This window comes from Miniopterus natalensis, chromosome 7, assembly GCF_054644295.1.
Source record: "Miniopterus natalensis isolate mMinNat1 chromosome 7, mMinNat1.hap1, whole genome shotgun sequence".
Classification (NCBI taxonomy): Eukaryota; Metazoa; Chordata; class Mammalia; order Chiroptera; family Miniopteridae; genus Miniopterus; species Miniopterus natalensis.
The window spans coordinates 45,869,379-45,896,256 of NC_142087.1; the positions used below are offsets into that span (position 1 = coordinate 45,869,379).

The following is a 26,878-nucleotide window of genomic DNA, read 5'->3' on the forward strand; positions in this document are numbered from 1 at the left end:
CTCTACAAGTCTATGAACCCCTATGACTTTGTTTCCCTTTAAGAATACCTTTTGAGCTTAGTTTCCCCGTATGTTGTTCATTTTTAAAATAGGACAGCTGGGTGATCAGTGGGGCACATTATATGATTTTCTTTGACCCTACTCCACCCTAGGGATTGCACTCGCTTGTTGTATTTCTAGGAACAATAATCACCATGGAAGGCAAACATCAGACTTAGTAAGCTTAAAAAAATTATCAGAGAAGGAATAACATTATTATGCTGCAAAGATTGAAAGCAATTCACAGGTAGTAACTCTAACACACATGTGGCTTCAGTGAGTGAAATTAAATCATTCTAAAGTTTCACTCTAGATGCAGGATCACGTCAGTCTTCTAAAGAGTGAGCATGCCCCCAAACAATGCAGTGTTGGGTCCCTGCCAAATGACCTGACCACAAACATGGATACACCTTGGACAGCGGACATCCTGGGCGCAGTAGCAGCTAAGTTCTAAGCTCCCACCACTTCCCACGTGGAAATCCAGCAAAGAAAAACAATCTGGCAGTCACATGATCCAGGTTTGTCATCCTCTGCATTTGTCCTCATGTGTAAACATCTTGATGCAGAAGGAAACTGACTCATCCCTATCAGGAAAAGTCCATTTTCCTCTGCCTCACATATACCAGAAGTTGGCCCATGAGAGGTCTGGGTAGGAAGCCATACAGAATATTAACTTGTAACTTTATAAAACAAAAGCTAAACTGCTTCAAACACGTTCATGCTACAAAGCCCGGTGGAGAAAGAGAGTAAGGTGAGAGCAAACTACAAAAAGACTACCTAAAACAAACATTTCCTACAGACTAAGGGGATAGGTTAAGAAGAGTAGCTGTGAGGAATTCTGAATACAGATATAATTAGAAACTTTGAAATTATGGGCACTATTGGTACTCCCTTTGAGAGACAAATATTTGGGACATCACTCAGTTACTGAGCTGTGTTCTACTCCTAACAGGCTTTAAAACAGGAGGGGGAAAAACACTGCAAGGTCTATTGTAAAGCAACTGCCCAATCCTGGGCAGGGTGAAAAACCACTATATGGGCTATATTTAACTAATGCTGCTTTAATAAATAAAGATTCCCACTGATATATGAGAATAGGATTAGGACATTAAGGACCCATGCTACAAGGGCACAAAAGAACTACAGTTTAAGAAATCACATTGTATAAATTCTTTCTTCCTATTTCTGTTAGAAGCATAAGGTAAATTAAAATTACATAACAGACTTTGAAGAAAAGAAATGATAATAAGAAGGACTTGGAGTTCTGCCGTAGATTGTGCTTCCCAAGGTGGCCACAACAATCACTCCCATCATATGTGCTCCTTTGCAGTGTGATTTCCTGTTTCATCATCAAAAAGTGGAGTTGGAATCTGAGCTGAACCTGGAATTTATTTTAACCAATAGAGTAAGTTGGAAGTAATACTGTGTTATTTCTGAGCCTGGGCATCAAGATATTGTGACTTAGAGCATGGAACACTCCTTGAAACCTAAACCCATGCTGTGAGAAGCCAAAGCAAGTACATGGAGAGGCCTAAGAGAAGGACAATGAAGGCTCCCACTGACAGCTGCTGCTGAGCTCCTAGGTGCAGCCAGCACCAGCCATGTGAGTGAGTGCATTTTGGACCTCCAGATCAACCTCATGAAAAGCAGAAGACCCAACCAATTGCTCAACCCAAAGATTCTTGAAAAGTAATAAATTGTTATCATTTTTGAGCCACTAACTTTTATGGTGGTTTACTACCCAGCAATAACTAAGTAAAGTTTTCTCTAACACTTTGTTATATCAATACAATAGTAGATTAGACACAAGCAAACACACACATATGAGATGGAAATATAACAGGAATGGTTATTTTGAAAATATGCTTTGATCTCATAGTGTATAAATAAGAGAATATTTCCATTTGGGTATGTCTTTATATGTCTTAATATTAAAAGTTTTAGATGTGACAGAAAGACCATAAAATCTTACCAAAGCAAACTTAAATAAAGGAGCTACTGCAAACTTTGAAAGTTATAGTAAAAATATTAAAGTTCCTCAAAAATATTTACAATTATTTAACTTTAATTTCAGTAAAGATATAAAAAAGTGATATGCTCCTTATATTGAAAAGTTTCTGCTCCTCCTGCCATTTCTTTGATTCTTCAAATACTTTCCCAGCCTTCAAGGTGTGTACATATTAATAATCTGCAAACATCAAACAATGGTGAGAAACATTTACGTTTCTCCTGAGCACTGCAAGCACACAGGTAAACGGTGGTTGTCTATAGCACAACCTACATTTTAATTCTCTAAAAATGTAACAGCTATATTATAAAGCCTGTCAACAGACTTGTTTTTATTTTGAAAGCACCCATAAATGTTCCAATTAGCAAATACGAGCAACTGGTAGCTTGAACATACTTTTTCTTCCATCATATCTATGCCAGATTTTATAGTTTCTCAGATATACACAAGGGGCACATTAGAGATTTACTAAAAGGTGGGAAGGGGTCTCACACAGGGTTCCAGAAAAGCAAAATATCCAGTAGAGCAGGACAACTGGCAAGGACTCAGGCAGCACAGGTAACACCTGGTATGACAACCAAAGAAAAACAAGAAGCAACTGAAAAGAAGGTACTGCCCTTCCACACCTTCCACCCAAAGGACACACAATCACCTACGACTGAAGAACTTGACAGGTCACTGATCATTTTTGCTTCTTCAATCATCACCCCCTACAGAGATAAGTCTTCCACACTAACACCAAGGACTGCACTACAAGGGCCGTGAAGCCCACTTTCATGCCAAAATGGTGACCCGAAACCGTACTAGCAGCCTGTCCATCCCAGGGAAACCATGCAGCCCTCATGTTGCTGGCACAAGCTCCCAGGGGGCAGAAGTCCTCCTCAAAGTATAGCAGGCTATTCTCTCCGAATGTCCCCAAATAATGACGTAGAGCTAGGAATTGGGGAAAATACTCAAATAAGATGAAAGGAAGGGGGGAAGAGAGGTTTATCTACTTACAGATAAACATCTGGTACAATTTCTGGAGCAAAATTTGCCCACCTGAAGAAGGTAAGGGCATCATCCTTCTAATAAGCAGTCATTTGAGCCAGAATATGCTTTATAATGGCTTGTGGTGTGACCCACTATTCATTTCACCTTGATGAAATAATTGATAAAGCAAAACCAACTGGACTTGGGGTCAGAAGTTCAATGTCCAAGTCGTGGTGAGGCCAATAAATAGCTAAGTGACAATGAGTTTGGATTTTCTTTTCTATAAAAAGGAGTTGGACCAAATGAGCTCTTACCGTCTTTTTAGCTTTAACTTTCCATGACTCTGTACTTCAACACCAAATGGAAAAAATTTCTCCTACTGCCCCTCCATTGGTTTAGATTATCCAGGGTATTTGTTATACTTTAAAACCACCTATTTGTTTGTAGATGCTAGGGAAGGCCACAGAAAAGAAGGGAGGTGAGAGAGAAGAGTGAGTAGCAGCATTTGGAGACATATGGCATGCATACAATGAGGAAGCATGCCTTTTACACACCAGCTGCTCAGCTATGGCAAACTGTCTAGGAAGTTGTATGTTTCAAGCTAGCAATGGCAGGCTACTAGTGCCTAGGTGATATGTCCCATCTAAAGGGCAGGTGTGTAACATATCTTTCATTTAATTGACCTCTATGTCCCAGAACAGAGAATGGAGCATATTTCCTGATGCTTTTATGGAAAAGGTAGTTTCTGGGGTTAACCAGAACAGTGATGAGGTCAGTTGGGTACACAGAAGTTCCATGTACTGCACCATGTTTTGGAAAAACATTCCCTGGGGTCCTGTATCCATAACATACATGCCTGACTTGACTGTATTTAGCATTTCTGTCCCAATAAAGACATTTTTCCTTATTTTTCTCTCTGGAGTACTGACACCCAAAACAAGAATCCAGGCAGACAAAGCACGAGTCCTAAGCTGCAGTTCTACCCTGAATTCAAAAACAGTTTCTTCACTGGAAAATCTGACGTGCGATTTGCTAAATAATTAAAGAATACAGGTTATCAACCAGAGAAAAAGGTTCAGTCTATGTTGGGAGTTTAAAAGGCTCTTATGTGTTAGCAAGTACTCTAAATTATACATGATATTGGAAGAGAAAAATATCACTAGCAGTACAAAATAACACAAAATCCAAATATTCAATAGCTAATTGTGTGAGAGATTGTCAATCGCCTGCCTCAAAATCCATCCTTCCATTCCAATAAGATGTAAGTGAAATTACTGTATGGGTTTATAAAAGGCTGTTTAAAGGGAGCCAATTCAGACAGGAAAGGCTCTGTTGGCTTCCACCTTCCCTCTTCTAACTTCCAACTGGACATGACGACATGAACTCCAACAGCCAGCCTGGCCTACTTGACAATGGCAGTCACGTGCTTGGAAGCAGAGAACCAAGAAAGAAAACCGGTTCTAAACTGCTCATCTCTAGAATTCTCCCATATGAGAAATAAATAAAAAACTTAAGTTCTAATTTGGGCTGCTGTTATTTTATGTGGGATTCTTTGGTTATATATTATATAGCTTAGGAATTTATCTGAAGTCTACTTTCAATCTTAGACATGTAAACCTATAGGTCAAACCTACTTTTTTAGGCCAAAACTCCTACTTGATATGAATGGCTTTTTAATTATACAGTAAAGGGAAAAGATGTCTCAGGTGGTCAATCATTCAATACAAAGGTATTTGGTTAACTAAAAAAAAAGTTTAAAATTAAACTCAATTTATTTTTGCCATGTCAATACAGAAATAGGTTGCTGAGGAAATCACTGAAGGTTCTGATTTCTCAATCTTCTCATTTTATAATGGAGATAATATTGGCCTACCTCATGCACACAGGCAGCGGATTAACTAATTAGCAATTGTCAATCACCATGAAAATATAAATTTTAAGAAGCAATAAGACTTTTCATTAAACTATTAATAGCTGTGCTAGTAATTTCTTCCTTCACTGGAGAAAATTTACATTTGATAAGCACCAAAGGCTCATAGCATAATAAGAATAAAACTTAAATGAAATTAAGTCTGAAGACGCTTCATGACATTTTAACAAAAGCATTAAGGCAAAAGATGCTACTATCAATGTAGTCTCCTGGAGACAGGCTCAACGTATTTCTGATGAATTAAGAAACTCATAAGGTAGTCCGTACTGGTCATGTTATTTTAGAGGAGTGCTCTTAAATACTGCCACAACCTAATTCACTTCTCAACAGCTGATCATAGATTCTGCCCTACTAGATTCTTTTCAGGCTACTCACTGCACAACCTAATGTGGAAACAGATGTTTTTCCTGGTTAGCAACTAACTTCCTGGTTACTTTGTTTTGTGCACACCTACGGCACTTTTTACATACACTGTGCCCTGCTTGAACTCTTGAACACTGTGTGCATCTTGCTGTGACACAATGCTACTGTTTATGAAAGTAGTTTTTTAAATGAGATAGCAGAATTTTAACTCAACATATCTTTAATCCATCTGCAATTCCCGACCTGGATGCCCCATCTTGCCCTAACATCCCATACTCAGCCCCTTCCTATTCAGTTCCAAATGATCTCTCTGGATGCAGTTCACTTCTGGTCTCTTCCACAAGGCTGGCTACCAGCTCCTGCACACACTTACTTCCTTCAGTGACCATTCCTAGAACTTACCATTCATATTAGCACTTCTGATACTTAATAATACACTCACTATTACTCTTTCGGGTATATGTTGTTTTGTTCCCCAGGTGCACAGTAAGATCTTTGCAACAGGATTCATGACTCACCTTTTTTGTACCCTCACAATGCACAGAAGAGGGTGAGAATAGTAAAAACTTATTAATGTGTGCACGTAAGTACATTGCTTTAATGTTTGGTGTGCGACAAAAACAGTCAAATATCTTTATGGTCATTGCTAAGCCAATTTCATGATGCTTATATTTGCCTATTAAAAGCAAGGTATGAATATTTTTAATTGTACCAAACTAAAATTAATTTTATCATTTTTGAGCTAATTCATAAAACCAGGTAGAATTTTTTTTAAATATTCTAAAAGATGTGTGGGAAAACGCTGTGTCACTAAATAAATAAGCCATGATATCCACTGCACAACAAAATAAAATGTGACATAGAAACAGGGCCTCTCCATTCTCAAAATACAATGACCTTTATTTTACATAAATCTAAACATAAAGGTCTTCCTAGAACGGTGATAAGCGTACTTAATTAAATTAATACTTCTTTCCCTCATTTGCCCCATTCTTCCTTGTATCAATCACACATTACTCCCTTTTGAATTGTAAAAGAGGGATAATTTAAGACTGAATGCCAGATATTAACTCACACTCTTTCAAAACCTCTCTGGATTCTGGAAGACATTCAAATCAGGAATCTGACTCATGTCAGATTCTTAAAGGAATTAACCACTTTTTTATAATACTAATACTAATAATTCTGTTCATGACAAGCATTCACTGTGTGCCAACTACCTTACTGGGATGATACACTTATTATCTCATTTAATTGCCACGACTGTATGAAGTGGGAAATATTACTGCTTTTTTATTACTGTCCCTACTTTACAGGTAAGGAAATTTTAGATTTAAAATGTAAGTAATCTACCTAAGGTCACACAGCTAGTTTTGGGAGAAATGAGATTTGCATTTTGGTTGGCCAGTTGCCAGAGCCCACGCCTCTATCCATTACACTGACATCTCTACCAGTCCCATTAGCCACACGACTCTTTTACTGATTTTAACATTTTCAAGTTTTCTTAATTCATCTCTCCTTTCAAAGATTGGTAAGAATTAATTACTACTGAATGATTACATTGATTTTTTTAAGCTAATGGAATTTTTAATGAAAATAATACTAAGGGAGTTGATGGGAAACTGCATCTGAAAATCAGCCATAAAAGCAGCCTGTTAAGATTCACAAGATGGTCACAGATTCCAAAAAAGGAATAGTAAAATTAAATCTGCCTGGTAATTTCTTTTTGGGGGGGGTTGGGGGTGCTGGTGGGCATAACCAGTAATTCCCAAGTAATAAGATTTGCCACAGAGATGAACCTCAGTATATGTTTTTAAAAATAAAACCCACTGCTCTAATCCTGTGAGAATAAAGCACCCTTCTTAGCATGCATTTGCTGGATTTCAATAAGGCATTAAACCTTGAATGTCAAAACTCCTCATCCTGAAAGAAAAGAACATTAGGCAGCCTTAATGTTTTTATAACATCTTGCTTTTTCAGGGTGTCATTTCCACTTGTTGTAACAACCCCAACTACAAGGGGCCTTATATCCAACAGCCAAAGTTCAAGGCATCACCAATCTGAAAGGAAGAGATTCTTCATTATTAAAATGGAGGTGGGGGAGACTGGATCAGAAATTGTTAGAAAAAATGAGGATAAGTTGGAGAAGAAACTTATATAATTGACAGAGAGAAAACTAAGCCACAACTCAAGGAGACAGGAAAGATGTTATGTGCCCCAGTGTCCACCTTTGGGTTCTGGCCTATATATACAACTGTGCTTTTAAACAATTTTAGGTGTGGGGCTTGTTCTGGATCTCTTCCTTGCTCTTATGCCCCACATAATTACTCCATCTGGATGATTTTACCTCCTAAATATTTACTGAATTTAACACAAACAGACGTGAACTCACCTCCCTACTTTCCACACCTGCTTCTTTAATTCTTAGAATAAGCGATGGCCACCCAATGCACCCGAGGAATTCAGAGGTGTGGGGCTTGTTCTGGATCTCTTCCTTGCTCTTATGTCCCACAATTAATTACTCCATCTGGATGATTTTACCTCCTAAATATTTACTGAATTTGAACCTCTCCTGCTCTTGTTGCCACTGCACTGGTTTTGGCCCCAACTTCTCTTACTGGTGTAATCCTAAGAGCTGCCTATATGAAACCCCTACCCCTCTCTCATTTCTCCTCCAATACACCATCCAATTGAACAATGACTACCCACTGCCTAAAACAGTAATTATCAAAATTCTTAACCTTCTAAATCCAGTATTCAAATAAACTCTTACTTGAATATCCAATATATGAAACAATTCCCACCTGGAAATACTGTTCCAGTTGCAGGGAACGGAGGATCCCTGCTAACTCATCTCCCTACCTCCGTGCTGACCTGGCTGATGGCTATGAGGTTCCCCAGAGCAGTCTGAAAAGCACGGGTGGAAGAACCAAATCTAAGTTCTCAGCATGGCCCCACAGCACAACCCAATCTTCCCTTCCTGGTCCATTGCATTAACCAGCCTTTAAGATGGCCCCCAGGGACCCCCCATCTCCTGGTAACCATGCGTTTGTGTAATTCTCTCTCATATCATACCAGAGTTGATCTGTGTGACCCAGAATATGGCAGAAGTAATGGTATGCCACTTTCAAGATTAGGCCATGGAAGACATTGCAGTTTCCTCATTTCTCTCTCCCTCTTTCCCTCTCTCTCTCCCCCTCCCTCTCCCTCTCAGATTTCTTATTTTGTGGAAAGCCAGCTGCCATGTCATGAGCTACCCTACAGACAGGCCCATGCGGTGAAGACCTATTGTCTTCAGTCAATAGCCATGTGACTGAGCTTGGATATGGACCCAGCAGCCCTATTCAAGCCTTCAGAGAACAGCCCTACACCAGACCTGCTGACCTGGCCAAAACCCTACACCAGAATCTCCCAGGTCAGCAGGTCCCAAATTTCTGACCTACAGAAATTTTAAGATAATGCATAAATATTGTTTTAAGTCAAAAAGTTTTGGAGTAATTTATTACACAGCAATAGGTAATGATACAGTCTTACTCTAATTCCCTATCTTACCCTTTTGCCTCTAGTTTGAAGTTGTCCCAGCAGATGCTATGGTTTTGCATCTCTCCTATTCTTTCTCTTTTATCTGCCAGAAATGTCCCTCTCCCTGCCATTGTTCACCTAGCTGACTCTCACGCACCACTGTAGGCATCCTGTGCTGAGGGTGCCATCCCTGACGCTCCATGTTGGGCTCAGTGACTCCCTTTCAAGCATTTTTCATTCAGAAGATCCTGGACCCTATATTTCCAAAGTTTATTAGACAAAGAGTAGGCTATTGATAAATGCTGATTGAACTGAATTGTTTATAAATGAACAGTAGTATTTGGGAAAACAAACTACTAAGAGGTGCTATTCATTTCACTATCTCTGCATGTTTTTCTTAACTGTATGAAGAAATGGTGTCATTCACTTTTCATTACAGTAAGGCAAACTGCAGCATCTAAATCAATGGAATAACATTTGTATTAATAAACATTTGTCTGTTTTAAACTGCTGTTCACAAGAAGAAAGCTATCACTATTTAGGTGCTGGGCACCAACTTAAGTTATACTTATGAGTGACCACTAGCAAAAGTGAAGGCAAAGTATGGTCCTTTGCGCTTCTGCTAGGCACTGGGACAAATGAACTGCAGGCAGTGTGCTTGAGGGAGGGAGGGAGGGAGGAAGGAATAGAAGGAGGGAGAAATAAACTGAGGAAGAGAGAAGGGGCTACATTCAGCTGTGCTGATGCTAACCATGCCATCACTTCTGGCCAAATGACGAAACAGTATCAGTAACTTCAAAAGAAGCTTCAGTGAGATTTCCACAGGCCAAAGAAGGTGATACTAGGAAATGGTTGAGTTTAGAAAATTGTATCCTTTCCCCAAATACAGAGAGATACCTTGGTGGGGAAAAAACACACACAAAAAAACACAAGAGGCTAAGGCTTATATCCTAAAAATAAAGCCCAGGAAAGGAAGAAAAGCAAAAGGATGGCAAGGCAGTGCTAAATTATAGAAAATATTCAGGAGAACAGAAGGACCAAATGAACAACTCAGATACTAGCTCCCAGATAAGATTTTAAATCCCTTCTTTTGAATGCATGATAATATAATATTTAATATAAAATATTAAACCAGATCCATATAGTCACAGAACTTTTGCTTTCTGATAACCAGTATAAAATACTAGTGAAAAACAAATACTTTGCATAAAAAATTAAATTATAAATAAGAAATAGTAAGTATATGACAGATTTGACAGATTTCTTCACAACAAAATATTTTTAAAGCATTTTCAAAAATCCATCAACCTGATAATTTAATTATGTTTGGGGGAAATTTTTATGAAACTGTAAGAGTTACGTTGAAAGGCAATCTGAGAAATAAAAATATACACTTTAAATAATTTATAATTAAATGAAAAGTGTTTTCTTGATATAACAACAAAATACATCTTAGTGTTTGAATGTATAATGTGGTTTTATCTAAAAGTATTTCTTCTAAAGCATTTTAACAGTAATAACCTTTTTTATAGAAAGTTTATTTTACAAGAACGACAGAGATAGGTAAATTGGTAGCTGCTTTTACTTTTATTTTTTGCATCTGAAATCAGTTCCTAGTTTACAGAAGATCTGGATATCTTCCCTCTGTTCCAGTATCTCCCACAGTAGAAAACCAAGAGCTGTGGAATCAATAAAATGGGCACAACTCCAAGAAAGCCACATGAGATAGACTAGCCTTCATTATGTAGGTAGATGGACAAGAAAATGGACACTCCTCAAGACTAACTGGAATTTTTCTTGGAAAACTATTCAGTGAACATGATTAGTATATTCATCCTAATATTAACTATGCATCGAAGGTTAATATAAGGAAGTTAATCACCCCAATAATCCTTGTCTACATTTTTATTTAGTCACCAGGGGGAGCTAATACTGCTCTGTGGGTAGGTAGAGTCCAAAAATTAGATTTTTTTAAAGGAGGGAAAAATTAAATTGATGTGGTATTAAATATATTCCTAATATGGTCTACAGGGTCCACAAGGCAAATACATCACACACCAAAAAAAAGAATTAGGTACACATCTTTTTGTTGTTGTTGTTAAACAAAGTTAGAGAAAACTAAAAGCTATCAATTAGTAGAATCTCGCTGTGCTTAATAGGAGACACATATAAACCTAGTCATTTATGGATGTCTTTGGTCCTATTAGGGTCTTACTCACCACCTAGACTTTGCACATTTGTCCATTTACTGCACTGACCCTGTTATTTTCTTGGTTTGAAGCACTACTATGGTTCTACATTCTAATAGCTAATCATATGCTCAAAAGTACCCCATATAATTACATTATAATTATACTGAAACAAATGTTTCTCTTTCCTTTTGCTTCAAATATTTCCTTCTGTTCCAAATATATTTTTTAGCACTTTTAATGTGTGTTCAAAGAGTTCCACCCAATAATCTACTTAAATTCATTCTGCCGTTCACCCCAGAGACACAATCTCTTTAATTTGAGAAGCTCCAGTTGGAACAAAGAGGGGAAAGGGGTTCAGAGTTTGTGGAATAATCACCTCTAATCGATCAATTTCCCCTGAAGGTAAAGCTGAGAGCAAAGAGGAGTGAAGAGTTCCAGTCCAATTCCTTGAAGTTTAAAGGAACTAAGCCCTGAGGCACAGTGTAGAATGATTCCTGCCTCCCCTTCCCAAGGCCTATTAAGAGGTCATAGATCTCTGTGACATTGCTGCCATTCCCCAAAGACAAGATCCCCAGCCAGAGATTTAACACAAAAAGAAAGACTGGGAAATGTCTACTTTCAATAGCTTCTCTAGCAACTCACTACCCTATAAAGGAAGTAGGTATCTATCGGTCACAACTCTCCTAAGTAGAGTAATGTAAAAATATATATACTTAAATGCAATCATGCAAAAATGTAAAAATTCAACATCTTAAGTTTTAACATGTTGAATTTCACATTTGAAAACAGGCTACGTGTGGCCGAGCCCTTGTGTGCACATAGCTGTATCCAAACAGCTAAACACTGCCCTGCTTATAAGACAAACTGAACGACTGCAGAGGACCTAGGAAATGTTTGGTCTCTTTTCATTCATCTTCCTCACAAAAGAGCCCCACTGTTTCCACATCCCAAATACAGCCCTTCATTTATAATTTTTACACTTCTCCACAGGGACAAACTGACAGCTTTAATTACCATCAATGACCATCAAGGACACGGTGGAAATTCTTGAAGATATTCTCCCATGGTTTGTGTTCTTGACATTTTATTTACAATTTTTGGCAAATAAATCCTGAAACCACAAAATTAGATGATTATATATTCAGTATTAATTATACAAGTAAGGCAAAACCATTTATCTGAAACAACTGTGGTTATGTAAGACATCAAAGGTAACTTTTTTTATACACAAATAATGCCAATTTCCTTCCTGAATTCTATTCATTTCAAAATGCTATTTTCATCCTGGCCAGGTGGCTCAGTTGGTGGCAGCACTGTCCCATGCCCCGTAAGGTTATGGAGTTGATCTCTGGTCAGGGTGTGTGCAGGAGGCAACCGATCAATGTTTCTCTCTCACATCCGTTTTTCTCTCTCTCTAAAAAAAAATAATAATAAAAACATATCAGGTGAGAATTAAGAAAGGAAAAAAAAATGCTAATTTCAAAAACCTCAAATTAATCAAGGAGCAGGTTAATTTGAGAATATAGTTATATACATACAGGATATTCTCTACTCAGGTTTTACTGGTAAAAATAAAGTGAACACACCCATTTAATTTACTTTCTGTTTCTAGGAAATTTCATCCTTCAGAAACTTTCCATTCATAATTAGTAGCTATCTAGTGATTCTCAAGTTTTTAGAGCAGGCTGAGAGTAAAAACACCTAATTTTAAAATGCACATAAAAAAATATAGAAAAATATTTCTTAAAATTACCCCTCCACCACTCCAGCTATTTCATTTTAATAAATTAATACATGTAATAATAGCTCATCATTCATAGTGGGGAAATGTAACCCATAGGTACAATCCTTTTATAAATCCCACTACAAGGCCCAAAAGCATTTGATAAGCATTGCGGAAATAATAAACCTTACAATGATTATTTTCTATCCACATTTTAGTAGAAAATTTTACAAACAAACATAATAAGAAGAAGAGAATGGTAGACTAGGTACCAGTGTCAAAATTCTGCTGCAGCAAAATCAATGTGGAAATCACAAAGCTTTTAAAGCAGATAATAGTTAAATTGACCCTTCCTCCAGAACCAGAGAAAGGAGCTCACTCTGCCAACAGCTCAGAGATTGGAACCAATTTTGGAGGATTGCTTTTTGTCTAATAAACGCATGAAAGAATTTAGGATCCTGCCAGATTAAGGGAATGACACACACAGCCCTACCACCTTCTCTAAAATTGAGAGGAGCAGAGACTCACTGAGTTGTTTTGCACATGATGAAGTAAATGGTAGTCAAGAATAGCAGTCTCTGAAATAAAGGGTGCATATCCTAGGGTAGAGAAGATACTCTGAATATTTAGCAACCATCAGGACAGACACCAGCCATAAATAGCCATCCAGAAACAAATCAGACCTTCCTGAAAGAGAGAAGATAAATAGTACTCCCACTAGCCTGGGTGCCCTTGCTTTTCCATCTCTTTCCACATCTCAAAATAGTGTTGTATACCATGCCAATGTAATAAACGTACAGGTCATCTCATTTAATGTTAACTAAATTCACACAAAATCCCCAAATTTTGACAAAGGATTTTTAAAAGTTTTCTGCAAGATACTGAAAGTTAAAAACAAGTAATCAACAGGAAAATGGCAAATCAGGCCCCTTCACTCCTCAATACAGTTTTTTTGTCATCCACTGCATAAAAGAGAGGCAAGAAAGAAACAATTTAAGCAGATTTGACCAAAAATTGGCAAAACAAAATCGAGTTTATCAGGAAAGTTATTTGAAATATGGGATTATATTCACCATTGATAATGATGAACCTCGTCCAGAAGTTTATGGCCTGGCCAGGTATCTCAGGTGGTTAGAGCATCGTCCTGATACACCAAGGCTGTGGGTTGGATTCCCAGTCAGGGCACATACAAGAACCAACCAATGAATGCGTAAGTAAGTGGAACAACGAATCAGTGTTCTTTCTGTCTCTCAGATCAATAAATTTAAAAGGATATTTAAAAAAGAAGCAACCAATGAATGCATAAATAGGTAGAAAAACAAATCGACGTCTCTCTCTTTCCCCCTTACTCTCTCTCAAGAATCAATCAATAAATAAAAAGAAAATCTTTTTTTTAAAAAGTTGAATAATGTATGATCTCTCTTTGGTGGTTTTGAGATAGCTTTTTCTTCAGCTCTCACAGACAGTAAAATAAATTATCAAAATAAATGAATCTAGACCAGGACTTCAAAACAACATAAATTTATTTTAAAAGCCTGTTTGTTTCCTCTTTACTTCATTTTTCAATTTCTACTTTTGTGATTGTTGTATCACAGAAGTATCTATGTAGTGTATTAATAAATAGATATTATGAAGATACAGACAAAATTTTTTTTTATCAAAAGTTTGAAAACTACTGGTCTGAAAAATAAGATGTGGAGAAGAGGCTGGGAATGGAAATGATGGAAGCCATGAAGCTGCAGGTAGGGTCTTGGAGGGTCTGGAGAATGAAGTAAGCTAAAAACTAAGAAAATATTTTAAGTAGGAAACTAGAAATTGATCAAAATGGAGGGAAATAGAAAAATAAAACATAGAGTGCCCTAACCCTAATTAATATAGACATAGATAATATATAAAGGTTAATAACAAAGTATGAATAATGAATTAACATAGAAACTAATATAGAAAGATGCAAATAAAAGTTATGTCATAATAAGCCTAACTGATAAAACTAAAAAGTTACAATATCATTTACTTCATGTAATTTATTTCAAATAATCATTTGAAAAGGAAAACAGAAAAAAAAATTTAAAACAGCTCTAATATACTTCTATGGAAATCATGCTTCATTCCATAGAACACTCAATTCCCTTATTCCACTGCCAACAGAACTAGCACTTATTGTACTTGATTTTCAAGTAGAACCAACCAGTCTTGAATTTGGAAAGAAAAAAAGTCTTTCACTTTTAAAAAAAGTTCTTTGGCCAAAAACAATCCAGATGTCTAAAAGTCTTCAGTTCACAAAATCTGTGTGAAACTTCCAGGAAGTCTCATAAATTTTAAAATCACATTAAGTGAACATATGCTGTTTCATACTGATGTACAGTGTCCACTCGTGGATTCAGTTCATTTTCCTCAAAAATATAAACCTGTACAGTAATAATAATATTTGCAAAGGCGTTACAAAGATGATTAGGGCTTTATAAATCTGGTCTACAAATATGTTCCCCCAAAGCGCAACATCCTTGCTGTCACACATCTCTCTACCTTCTCATCTTACCGATGGTAAGGTGGGCCAGAGGATTTAGAATGAATACGCTAGTTAGTTTTTAGCATTTACACTCAGGCAAATCACATTAATGATGGGAAAGAAGAACATTTAACAGACAACTCAAGTTTGCAAATTAGCAGGAGAGAAGAGAAAAATGACTCAGAATAAGCATACAGTATTACCAAATGCACTTTCCACATTTACCCTGTGAAGTGTAGCTTAGTTTTGATGATTTACAATGCTAGTTCTAACTCGGTTTTGTAAGCATAATAAAGTCTCCGTAATCTCAGCCTTCCCCATAGCACCCTGCTATTAAATCTTTGTTGAGAAGTGTGATGAGACCCCTCTGGCTTCCAGCCCTCCCCACCCCCTGAGGGAATTGGCAAGAAATGATAGGGTTTGTGGATTAGTAAAATGAGAGGTTCTCTGTGCTTTTCCTTCTTTAAATATATATTTTGATAATCTGTCTTCTGCATCAGAGAGTCCCAACAGCATTAGAGTGTTGATTTCCCTCCCTCCCCAGACTCCAGGAAAGAGAGCAAGGCTGGGGCAAGACAGGTGGCTTCCATCTACTGCTACATTTGAAGAGTGGGATTTAGTGTTTTCTCTCTCACCTTTCCCCTTATTCCTTCAAGCAGGGATGAACATAATTCATTAACATATGCTGAATTGTAAACTAGAGGAAAACTGCCCCCTGAGACAAAGAGAGAACTCATCTTCGTGAGTGCCATCTTGTCCCTTACAATCCTGGGGGACTGTTTTGCTCTTTCCTAGATCAAGATGCTTGTCCAGAATAGAGCCCACATTCCAGAACACCCATCAGCAGTGGACTCCACGAATTGTGTGTGCAACACTTCAGATCTCTGGGTTTCCTGCCAAATCTACTGTCTCCGAGTTCAGTCCAGGTTACTGGTATCTACTCATGAACTGACCTAGGACATAATCAGTCCACAAGATGTCTTTCACATCTGGGTCCAGAATTGGTCATCTTGCCCCATATTTTAACTTCATTTCCTAAGGCCTGGTCTAGTCTGGGCTCACTTGGCGAGATTACACCAGGATCTCAAGACCTCTGATATAGAGTAAATCCATTCTCATCCAGGCAGACTACCCTAGGAATGTGCCTTACCCTTGGGGATGAAAGTGACCAAAGGAACAGATCCCCAGTTACTAAGAAACCCTCAGTTAAAGGATGAGAGGGATCTCAAGGCAGGTTTCTACCAGTTCTCTGACAACAGAACTACTGAGTAACTCCCATATACATCAGACCCTAGAATCCTTGGCTTCCTGTTCTTTTGCGAACAACAAATTTTAAGATTTCTTTCCTAATTCTACCCCAGTACACTACTCAGAATTTCCTCTTTCTTCACATAAATCGTTCACCAAAAAGTCTTCAGGCCAAGGTCTAGCTGGGTAGGGCCAAACACGTAAGTAAAGACTTCAAGGTTAACAGAAGGGAAAGGGGAGCCATGAGGAACAAAGGAAAAAGTTGAAAGAGCAGCAAGAAACTATAAAACAGGGATAAATATGAACAATGAAGAAATTAAGAGTCTTGATGAAAGAATAGAAATCAGGAAAAGTAGGAAAGATACAAATATGGCTGGATGAAGTTAAAAAACAAAAAGAATGAAAACAAATAATGAAAGAAAGAGTGAAACTAAGAGAGGAAAAAAGAAAACAACTAGAAATAGCTTCCTGTGCTAAACTAGCACTTCTTTCATCAGAGGAAGAAGAAAGAAAAAGGAAGAAGGAAGAAGAGGAGGCGGGGAGAGGGAGAGAAAGAGGAAGAAGAGAAGGGGGAGAAGAGGAGGAGAGGGGGGAGAGGAAGAGGAAGAAGGAAGAAGGAGGAAGAGGAGGGGGAGAGGGAGAGAAAGGAAGAAGAGAAGGGGAGAGGAGGAGGAGAAGGGGAGAGGAAGAGGAAGAGGAAGGGGAGAGGAAGAGAGGAAGGGGAAGAGAAAGAGGAAGAAGAGAAGGGGGAGAAGAAGAGGAGAGGGGGAGAGGAAGAGGAAGAAGAAGAGGAAGAGGGAGAGGGAGAGGAGAGGAAGAGGAAGAGGAAGAATAGAAGGGGAAAGGAGGAGGAAGAGAAAAGGGGGGAGAGGGAGAGGAAGGAAGAAGGAGGAAGGAGGAAAAAGAAGAGGAGAGGAAGGAGAAGAGGAAGAGGAAGGGGGAGAGGAAGAAGGAAGAGGGAAGGGGAGAGGAAGAGGAAGAGGGAAGGGGAGAGGAAGAGGACAAGGAAGAAGAGAGAAGGAAGAAAGAAGAAGAAAACCCACCCGCACAGAGTTAACTCAAGCAGCAGGAAAACAAAACTTGGGAGAGGCAGACCTAACTTACATTGAAAGGCCACAACCAAGGAAGAAGGTGCAAGTATCATGTTTCTCTTTTAATTAAAATGCTCCCAAAGCCTTTAATCTTTTCCAGATTAGACCCTGAGCCAATTCAAGTTTCAACTTTAACACCTTCCACAAATGTGAACGATTCTGGTTGTTTCTACTTCTTTTGCTCTCTCCCTGATCCCCCACTCCTGCTTTTCCTCAACCATCTACCACCCTCTGCAAGAAATCATCGCATACAACAATAAACAGGACCAAGGCCCCTCAGGTTCACCCTTCCTGAAGTGTGTGTCGTTAAGATACAAATAAGCCTCTGTTTCCAACCTTTGATTCAAATGTGATATGTGAACAAAGACTAGATTCCCTCCTTTCACAAAGTTTAAGATCAAAATAAACCAAACATTTTATTAGAGCTTGTCTTTTTTATTTTTGAAAACAATATTTAACCCATAAATACTATCTTCACCATACCATGTGCTGAAAATCCAGCATATTCTGCAGTGATACTAAAGTTGTATAGTATATAAAGAAATAGATATTGTATAATATATAAAGTTGTCAAGGAATAATGTTTTTTGCTTCTATTCTATTTCATAGAGCTGAAAATAAGGATAACTGTATGGCACAAACTCAATAATAAGTAAACACTAAGTAGAAGTTGACTTTTTTTGTTCTTTTTTTTTAGCTGATTGAATTGAAAGCCAACCTTTCACATGAGACATAAGGCCCTCTTACCTTAGGTAAGACTTCTTGTGAGTACAGCATATACTGGCCATGTCAGCCAAGTCCCCATGTCTTTAACCTAATGTTAGTGTTGATTCTACATCAATAAAGCTTCCTTTACAGCACAAGCTATTCCACTGAAAACAGAATCATACTAACTGCCTACACTTAGTGGGATTTTCCAAAAATGATGCATTCTGAAAAGAAATGCATTAAATGAAGTCAATTAAGTATATGTGAGCTAGAAAGTGTAAATAAGTCCACAAAGAATACCTATACACACCCAAAAGAATGCCAAAACTAAAAAAACCGAAAACACAGAGGTTACAAAGGATGCACAACTGGAATGCTCAGACATTGCTGGTAGGAGTGTAAAAGGTTCAGAAGTTTTCACACAGTTAAATGTTTTCATACAGTTAAAACTTACAGTTAATATTCACCTACCCCACCCTACACCCATAACCCAACATTTCTATTCCTGCCTCAAGAGAAATAAAACATATATCCACAAAAAGATCTATATAGAAAGGTTCTCAACAACTTTATTCATAATAACCAAAAACTAAAAATAACCAAAATATCTACCAGAAGAATCAAAAACAAATTGTGGTATATTCATACAGTGGAATACTACTCAGCAACAAAAAAAATACAAAATATGAATGAATCTTACAGACATTCTGAACATAAGAAGCCGGACACCAAAGAGTACAGACACGATCCCCAACAGGGGGCGTGTAAGAGGCAGCCAATCAATGACTCTCATCATTGATATTTCTCTCTCTCTCCCTTTCTCCCCCCCCTTCCTCTCCCTGAAATCAATACAAATATATATATATTTTTTAAAAGGATACTATAACAAAAGGCCAACTAATAAATATAAAATACATGGAGTTAAAAAGGATATTTTATGAGGGTGGGGTCTTTACATAGTGTCAAAGTATTTTCCCACAAACTGCTTATTGTTTCCAAAGGGAAAATAGTAACTTTACAGTAGAGAAAGTTGGTGAATACCACCTTAAACAAGCATGCAGTGTTATCATCATCAACTTGGGGAAAATCACCATCACATTCTTCCTGATCTAAAGCACTGAGAAGGGCACAGCATCACTTTGGTGGTGTTCCTGCCGTGGACGTATAGAACCTGAATGTAGTCACAGGTCAACAAACAAACCCAAATACAGATGAGCATTCTCTAAGGAGCTGGCAAGTACTCATCAAGAAACAAAGACTAAGAGGTCATCCCAAGTGAAAGGAAACAAGAGACATGACAATTAAATGTTATGCGTGTTCCTTGTCCTACATGAGAAAAATACATAGCTCTAAAGGACATTATTGTAATAACTGCTGAAATTTAAATATTGATTGGGGGTTAGAAAATAGTATTCTATGGTAAGTGTTTTCCATCCTGATTTCAGTAAGTGTGCTGTGGTCATGTAAAAGAATATATTTGTTCCTAGGAAATACACAAAGTATATTTAGAAGAGTGTGATATCTGCAGCCCATATTGATGAGAGCGAGAGACAATGAATGACAAAACAAATGGAGTAAAATATAAATAATTGGCAAGCAGGTAAATGGCATTAAGGGAATTACATGTATTATTTTTGCAAATTTCTATAAATTTGGAATTGTATCAAAATAAGTTACCAAAAAAACACAAAAAAATATGTACATAGCCAATGTTTATATAAGCTTAATCAATTCTCATACTTATGTTCCAAAAATGCTAATGGGTTTTCTGAAAGAAAGAAGATTCTCTGGCTTAATAAACTTACTCACTGTAATCCCTTCTTAAAGAGCCACAGTGCACTTTAATAAAGAAGCCTATTAAACTGGACTTAATCCAACATTTCCACAATAATCTGTGTCAGGAAATCTGGTTAAAATGGAACACCTATTAAAATCTTACACAAATATCAATATTCTGTGGAAAACAGTTGGAGAACCACCTTGTCTAGTAAATACATTTCCTACACATGGTTAACAGAAGAAAAATTTGTGCTGGGAAAATAGAGAGGAAGAGATCTACAAACACACACACACACCATAAGCACATATAGGAGCAGCATCAGTTTCAAACAGTAGGAGAGAAATGACATGAATCTAAAAAATTATCTTTAAATAACCTACCTAGCCTCATATAGCACTTTCTTGTAGGATATATTTTTAAAGAGAGTAGAAATCTGATAAACTGAGTTTTCGTTTTCTCCAATGGTTCAACTGAACATGTCACACTTCATGTCATTTTAAATCTAATTCTTCCCATGAACTCTAGAGCAGAATAACTCCTGTGCCTGGGTGAGTACCTACTGTGGGCCAAAGGCTCGGAGGGTACAGTGATAAATGAGACACAGTTCTTGCCATCCATGAGCTTTCAGTCGAATGAGGGAGACACAGTTCAAACTGCAATATTCAAGAATAAGCATCTGACTACGGGGACACAGAAAGGCACCGAACTCAGGCTGAGATTGATCAGGGACAGCTCCCTTAAGAGGATAACATGTAAACTAAAATAAACTAATGAATGCTAACTTTCTTTGAAAAAATAATTTAGAAAGTATTTTTAAACTTTATTTTAGTTACCGAATGCTAGCACCTCGATGACATCACTGTAATTTTTTTTTTAAATGGAAACTAGGAACTGCCCTGGCCAGTTTGGCTCAGTGGTTAAGAGCATCAGCCTGCAAACCAGAGGGTCATGGGTTCGATTCCTGGTCAAAGGCATGTACCTCGGTTGCAGGATGGATCCCCAGCCCTGGTCAGGGCTCCTGCAGGAGGCAACCAACTGATGTGTCTCCCTCACATCGATGTTTCTCTCTCTCTCCCCCTCCCTTCCACTCTCTCTAAAAGTCAATGGAGAAAATATCCTCAGGTGAGGATTTAAAAAAAAAAAAAAAAGAAAACCATACTCATTAGCTATAAAAATCTAGATACAGTTCAAAATCTAAGACCTGTGACACTGAGTTTGCTACCCTCTTGGAATTCTTTCTAAAGCACTTCCAGACTTACCTAGGTATTCAAGTGTAGGAGTAAAATCATTGGAAGAGGGGGGAAAAAAGGAACAAACTGAAAAAATCAGAAATAGAACAGTATGAGCAGACAAGAAGGGATAAGTGTTGTTTACCTGTCAGCTGACATTGATTAATCTTGTGTTCGGTGATGTCGCTCAGTGACTCGAACACCTGCAGGCAGCTATCGCAGCTGTGCACGGCCTCGTCCTCCAGCTCCTCTCCGTCTTCCGGCCTCTTCTTACAGTCTAGTGCCTCCCCATCTTCAGTCTTGTCTTCAAGTTTACAGTTGGGGTCTGAAAAAAAATACCAAGACTGTAAGTATAAGGTTTAAAGACAGGTTCTTTTAAAGTAACATTTAATCTTCTTGCTCCCCAAAACAGAAACACAATTTTCCTGGAAGCTGCAATGGGACGGCTTTCGTGCAGATTTTATGACAGAAAAATCAAAAGTGAGTCTTCCCTAGAATTTTTCAGTTCATGATGACTGGGAAGTTCTCCTTTTCTCCTCCACCATGCAGCCTTTTCCCCATCTCCTCTTTCAAATAATTTGCTACCCTTAGCCTTTTAGGGGGTCTTGCTTTTAAAAAAAAGAGATAAATCACTTTTAAAATTAAACAGTCTCCAGTGGAAAGGAAAAAGAAAACACTGTGCTTGAGAATGAATTCCTTTTCTGCTAAATATACTCTTTCACGGGAAATTACCAGAATTAGCCAAAAGTCTAGAATAAGCTAAGCTAATTACCATAGGCACGAAATTGACCTTTACTTATAAACTGGTCAAAACACACAGTTACCCCATTATTTGCTAGACAGCGAGAGCGAAACAAGCTCTACTACACAGCAAAACATTCTTACAAACACAAATTCAACTGTAAGTATATGTCGCCTGTTTTTAAAATCAGCAAAAAAATGAAACCAAATATCCAAAGAACAATTGTAACTTATATCCAAGTCAACAATTTGAGTTGGCTCTATTAACATCAAAAGCTAAATAATGGGAAAACTAAAAATAGTTCCATCCTAATCCTAAGTAATGCTATATACATAGCAATGGGGAAAAGAGAGTAGAACACAAGTAATGTTTTCAGTTAAAGCTCAATAACTACTTAAAATATTTTTTGATTCTTTATGTTGTCCTTTGACTTATTTCAGAGAAGTGCCCTCAAACTTCATGGTGCCACTGCTCCTCTGGGCAGAAAAGCAAAGGTGGGGGAAGGTGGGAGAGAGAGAATATGCCTCTTTACGGGTTGGGTTATTAAGATAATCTATGACATAACTTATAAGACATTAATTTCTAACAGCAAAAATTCCTCCAAAGTCAGAAATAAACTATGTCTCAAAATAGAGTAGTTAATGAAATATTACAAAAGACTTGTACCAAAATACCTAAGAAATATGTAATGCATTATCTGCAGTCAAACTTTTTTGATATGGGAGGAGAAATATGTGAAATGTGTAATCAAGAATTCACAGAAACAAAATTAGCCCAGATTTCTTAGAAAAGTCAGTGTCTCATGAAAGTGCTCTCTGCTGTCTTGCATGTAACAGGCTTCTACAAACCTTCCTTCTACAAGTAACTATGTTCCCTTTTTGCTGGCAGTTGTTCCAAAGGCTTTCTTCATATCTGCAATAAACTTAACTATATCACCACTCTGCAAATGATTCACCTTTGCCAAAATCAACTTACATTCAACATATATAATAATCTCCTGGGTTGATGAACAAAAGCAGGATTCCTATCTCAAAGAGCAAGTAGTATTGTTTGTTTTGTTTGTTTTAAAAAAAGAACGTAGTGTTTAAGTAAATTGGTAATTTGGGTTGATTTGCCATCTGGAAAATTATTATCTCAACAGTCTACACAGTGCCCATTTCAACATACTGGGGTTTAGACTGCTTATTCCCGGGGGAGTAATCACGGGATCTTTTTCGTTTATCTTGTACTTCGCCCAGCACAGCATCATGTCCAGGTGAGTGCTTAGTAAATATTATTTAGCGATGATGAGAAGGTAAAGGAGGAAAAGAAAAAAGCGTACATAAAAAGTCCTTTGCTGGTATTTTTTCTGTAAACAGGAACAGACCAGGTACCTCCAAATTAAAAGGCATCTTACACATCTACATTTTCCAAAATTGACACTCTATATGATCCACCGCATTTGACTTTGCTGGTTTCAAATGTTTCATCTCCAGCTACAGATGCAACAAATGGGTAATGGTTCAAAGATCTCGAACTATAACCAAGTGGTAAAATACTACCAAATTTGAGAGTGATTACGGAAAATAAATAACTGTCCGTTATGGCAAATTGGCCCCCACACCATTAAATACTTGTCGGAAGGCAACATGCACACACTGAATATTCTTGGTTGTTTAGTATGAGTTTCCAGTTTCTCATAAAACTGACAGCACTCAGGGAAATTCAGGCGCTAGGTCTGAATTTTTATACCATTATTTAAATGCTGCACATCAAGTTTGCAGGCCTATTTGTTTTTAAATAAGGACACACTAGGAATACTTTAAGTAGTATGCAGAGAAAAATGATAAAAACCGGCCTTCCTTATTATTCAAGAATATAGACACTTTACACGAATCTAATATCAAAAACATCAAACAAATAGGAAGGCACACATGATGCTTTAGCTCTTAAAAGCTTAAGAACAACTCCAGTCCATGCTTCTCACACCGTGGCTAGTTATTAAAATGAGGGTCATTTTAACACTAATAAAAAATGTTTTTGTTTCCACTTCTGCATTTACAGATAGAACCCTTTGGGGACTGCAGTCAGTCAAGCTTATTCACTTCTGCTGCAACTTTAGGATGCATGCTCCAGCCAACTGGCGAATTTGTTTTTAGGTCACCACTTAAGAGGGACCCTCTGGGGGGTGGGTGCGATTATAGCCTGTGATGCCTCGCGTAATGAGTGCTGGAATCTCAGCCTCTCTCCTTATAAGAGATTTTTTTTTCAGTCTCCACTTTCCTGAAGAACTCTTGCTCGCCCATTCAAAAGATGTGTTTATTTCTGTTCCGGGTTTCTGTTCCTAATGTCAGCTGATGTAGGAAGATTCTAGAAAGCTTACACTGTCAACCATTTCTTTCCCACAGGTGGCTGCACTTCAATAATTGCACATGGCCTTAGTTATGTAGTTTTTATAAAGTCCTTTGAGATCCAATCATAAAAAATAATTGTATTACTCTGCTAGCCATTCAAACCTCTGGCTTCAACCTAAGGGGTTATAAATACAAGGTCCATGCCTGTAAGTACTGCCCTGCCCCCAACACCACTGCAAGAACAATTGTTCTTGCAACTCTATTGTTGTGCTATAAACTCACCCAAAGGGCAATACTTTTAAATATCCACATACCGGCCTGCCTGGGGACTACAAACCCCATTGTCGCTGCAGGCCCCGCTCTCTGTCCTTTGCCCTAAAGGATGCCCCCGAACATGTTACATCCATCACAATGATCTCACCTGCACAACCAGCTTTCCCACTGATCCCTTCAAAAGGGTGCTATGAAACACTGGATTTATAGTGTCCTGACCTGGATAAAAGGCTTATTTTGGAACAAAGAAACAATTATTATTACAAAAAATGAAGGGCAGCTTTCTGTTTCCAATTTTGTTGACATTACTTATAAATGGAAATTTAAAGGAAGTCTGATTTTCTCCTTATTGTGTTTTCTGGCAGGTGGTTCTCTTCTTCTCATCCTCCTCTTCGTAAGGGTTGTTACTGCTATAACTTGGTTTAATAAAATTACAACTTTGGGGAAAATGAAAAATTGCACTGGCTTAAAAGTGTTGGAGGCCATAAACCCTGGACTTCAATTAATTTCAAGTGTGGGATCAGTTTAAGGCCAACCAGCAGAAATTCTATTCTGTCCATGTAAAAATGAGGTTTCACCACATTTACTTTTTATAACCTATATAAAAGTCAAGTAAAAGTAATGAATATCTAAAAGCCATCTCAGTGGACTGGCAAAGACTATCTGTATTCTTGAAACTCATCTTACATATTTCTCCTTGTGCAACAAGGATCCCATGCCTGATCAAAGCGAAAATGTCAAACCATTGAGAAAACAGCCCAATTTCCAATCCATTTCACTGCCTACAAATGGACCTCCTTCCAAGCCACTTTTGCATGGAAAAGCACTGGCAAAAGAAAGAAAAACTCAGAGATCATGTGGTTATAATTATTACCAGGCAAGGAATATTTCTGCAGCTCAGTGGTAAAGTAAAACTCTGTCGCTCTCTGCTCCCAATAGTGTCCATCGCAAAACAACTGCCTCATTAAATCTCTGCAGTAAGATTAATATGCCGTAGCTGCACTACATTTATAACTTGGTACTTTATAAAAAGCACATTTAATGGTAAGAGCCAGAGCCTAGATACAAAGTATTACTATAAAAACTTCTGGCAGCCAGTACACAGTGCAGGCCCTCTGTCCTTCTTGCAGGAGATATAAATGAGGCTTTTCCTGGTTCGTTTCAAGCCTGAAGCCCTACCTTAAAAACCAGAGTCAGTTTTTATGAGAGTAGCAGACACACAAGATTCTGAGGATGATGTAAATATGAATGCAAGAAGATTACTTAACAACTAAGATTGGCAAGAGATGAATGAACCCAAAATACTCCTCTTACACTTACACACACACACACACACACACACACACACACACAAAGTTAAAACTGGACCATTTCCTAACAGTTTGTTCTCTGGTCATAGGCAGCTTTTCACCACATTAAACAACCATGGCATTAATTACTCAATGTAAAATTCACCCCCACAGTGCCAGTTAAGTTCAAGAAACTACCAACTAAAAAAAATTCATACTGCCTTAAAAAAAGCAAAAACAAGTCTTGCCTTCATTGTGATGACCATGACCTCCCAGATCTTAATTGCCTAAAACTATAGAAAATAAATGTTCAAGGAAAAATGGGCGCAAGGTTACATGACTAGTGGACTAGTACAAATACAATGTTTCTGATACTTTAGAAAGCTGCTAAGTTCTTTCTTAAAAGGATAGCTTCTGAAAATAAAGAGAGCATTAAAACTCAGTGTCTTATTTTCAGGAACTCTATAATAAGTAAGTAAACAGATAATTTAAACAAATACGTTCTAATCTCAAATCCTCCCCTTGCCCAAATCACTATAAACGATGCAACTCAGGTTAACAATAATCTTTTGTCAAACAACTATTAATTGTCTAATGTTGTTTGTCAAGTTCATATGTGTACACACAACTAGCCTTCTGGGGTAGGCTGACTTACTGAAAAGTCCTGTGCCTCAAAAGACAACCAGATGCTATCTGTTTAGAGCAAACCATGTGTAAAACCACTCCTCCCCTGTAAGTGTGTTCAAATCACACTCGCTGACTTCATTTCATACTTTCTAAGAACAAGGGAAAAGTTACCTTCAGGCTACAAAGAGTTAACAAGGAGCACAAAGCCTTCCTAGTTTTCAAAAACCAAAGGGCGGGATCATTATATTGTGCTTTCTGGGCTCTGGATGTGCATTCTAACTTGAAATCCCCTAAGATGAA

At 37.8% G+C, this 26,878-nt stretch overlaps 1 protein-coding gene across 4 annotated transcripts in view; it reads right to left on the reverse strand.

Annotated features, from left to right (window-relative positions):
* Positions 1 to 26,878, reverse strand: part of ZNF521 (zinc finger protein 521) — a 270,028-nt gene that overhangs the window by 219,462 nt on the left and 23,688 nt on the right. For all 4 annotated transcript variants that reach the window (XM_016195911.2, XM_087819017.1, XM_087819018.1 and 1 more), the window contains one exon: positions 21,460 to 21,639. Coding sequence is in view for 3 of the 4 variants with exons in the window: in XM_087819017.1 (XP_087675143.1) it covers positions 21,460 to 21,639 (180 nt within the window). In the remaining variant the exon portion in view is untranslated. The remainder of the gene's footprint in view (positions 1 to 21,459; positions 21,640 to 26,878) is intronic.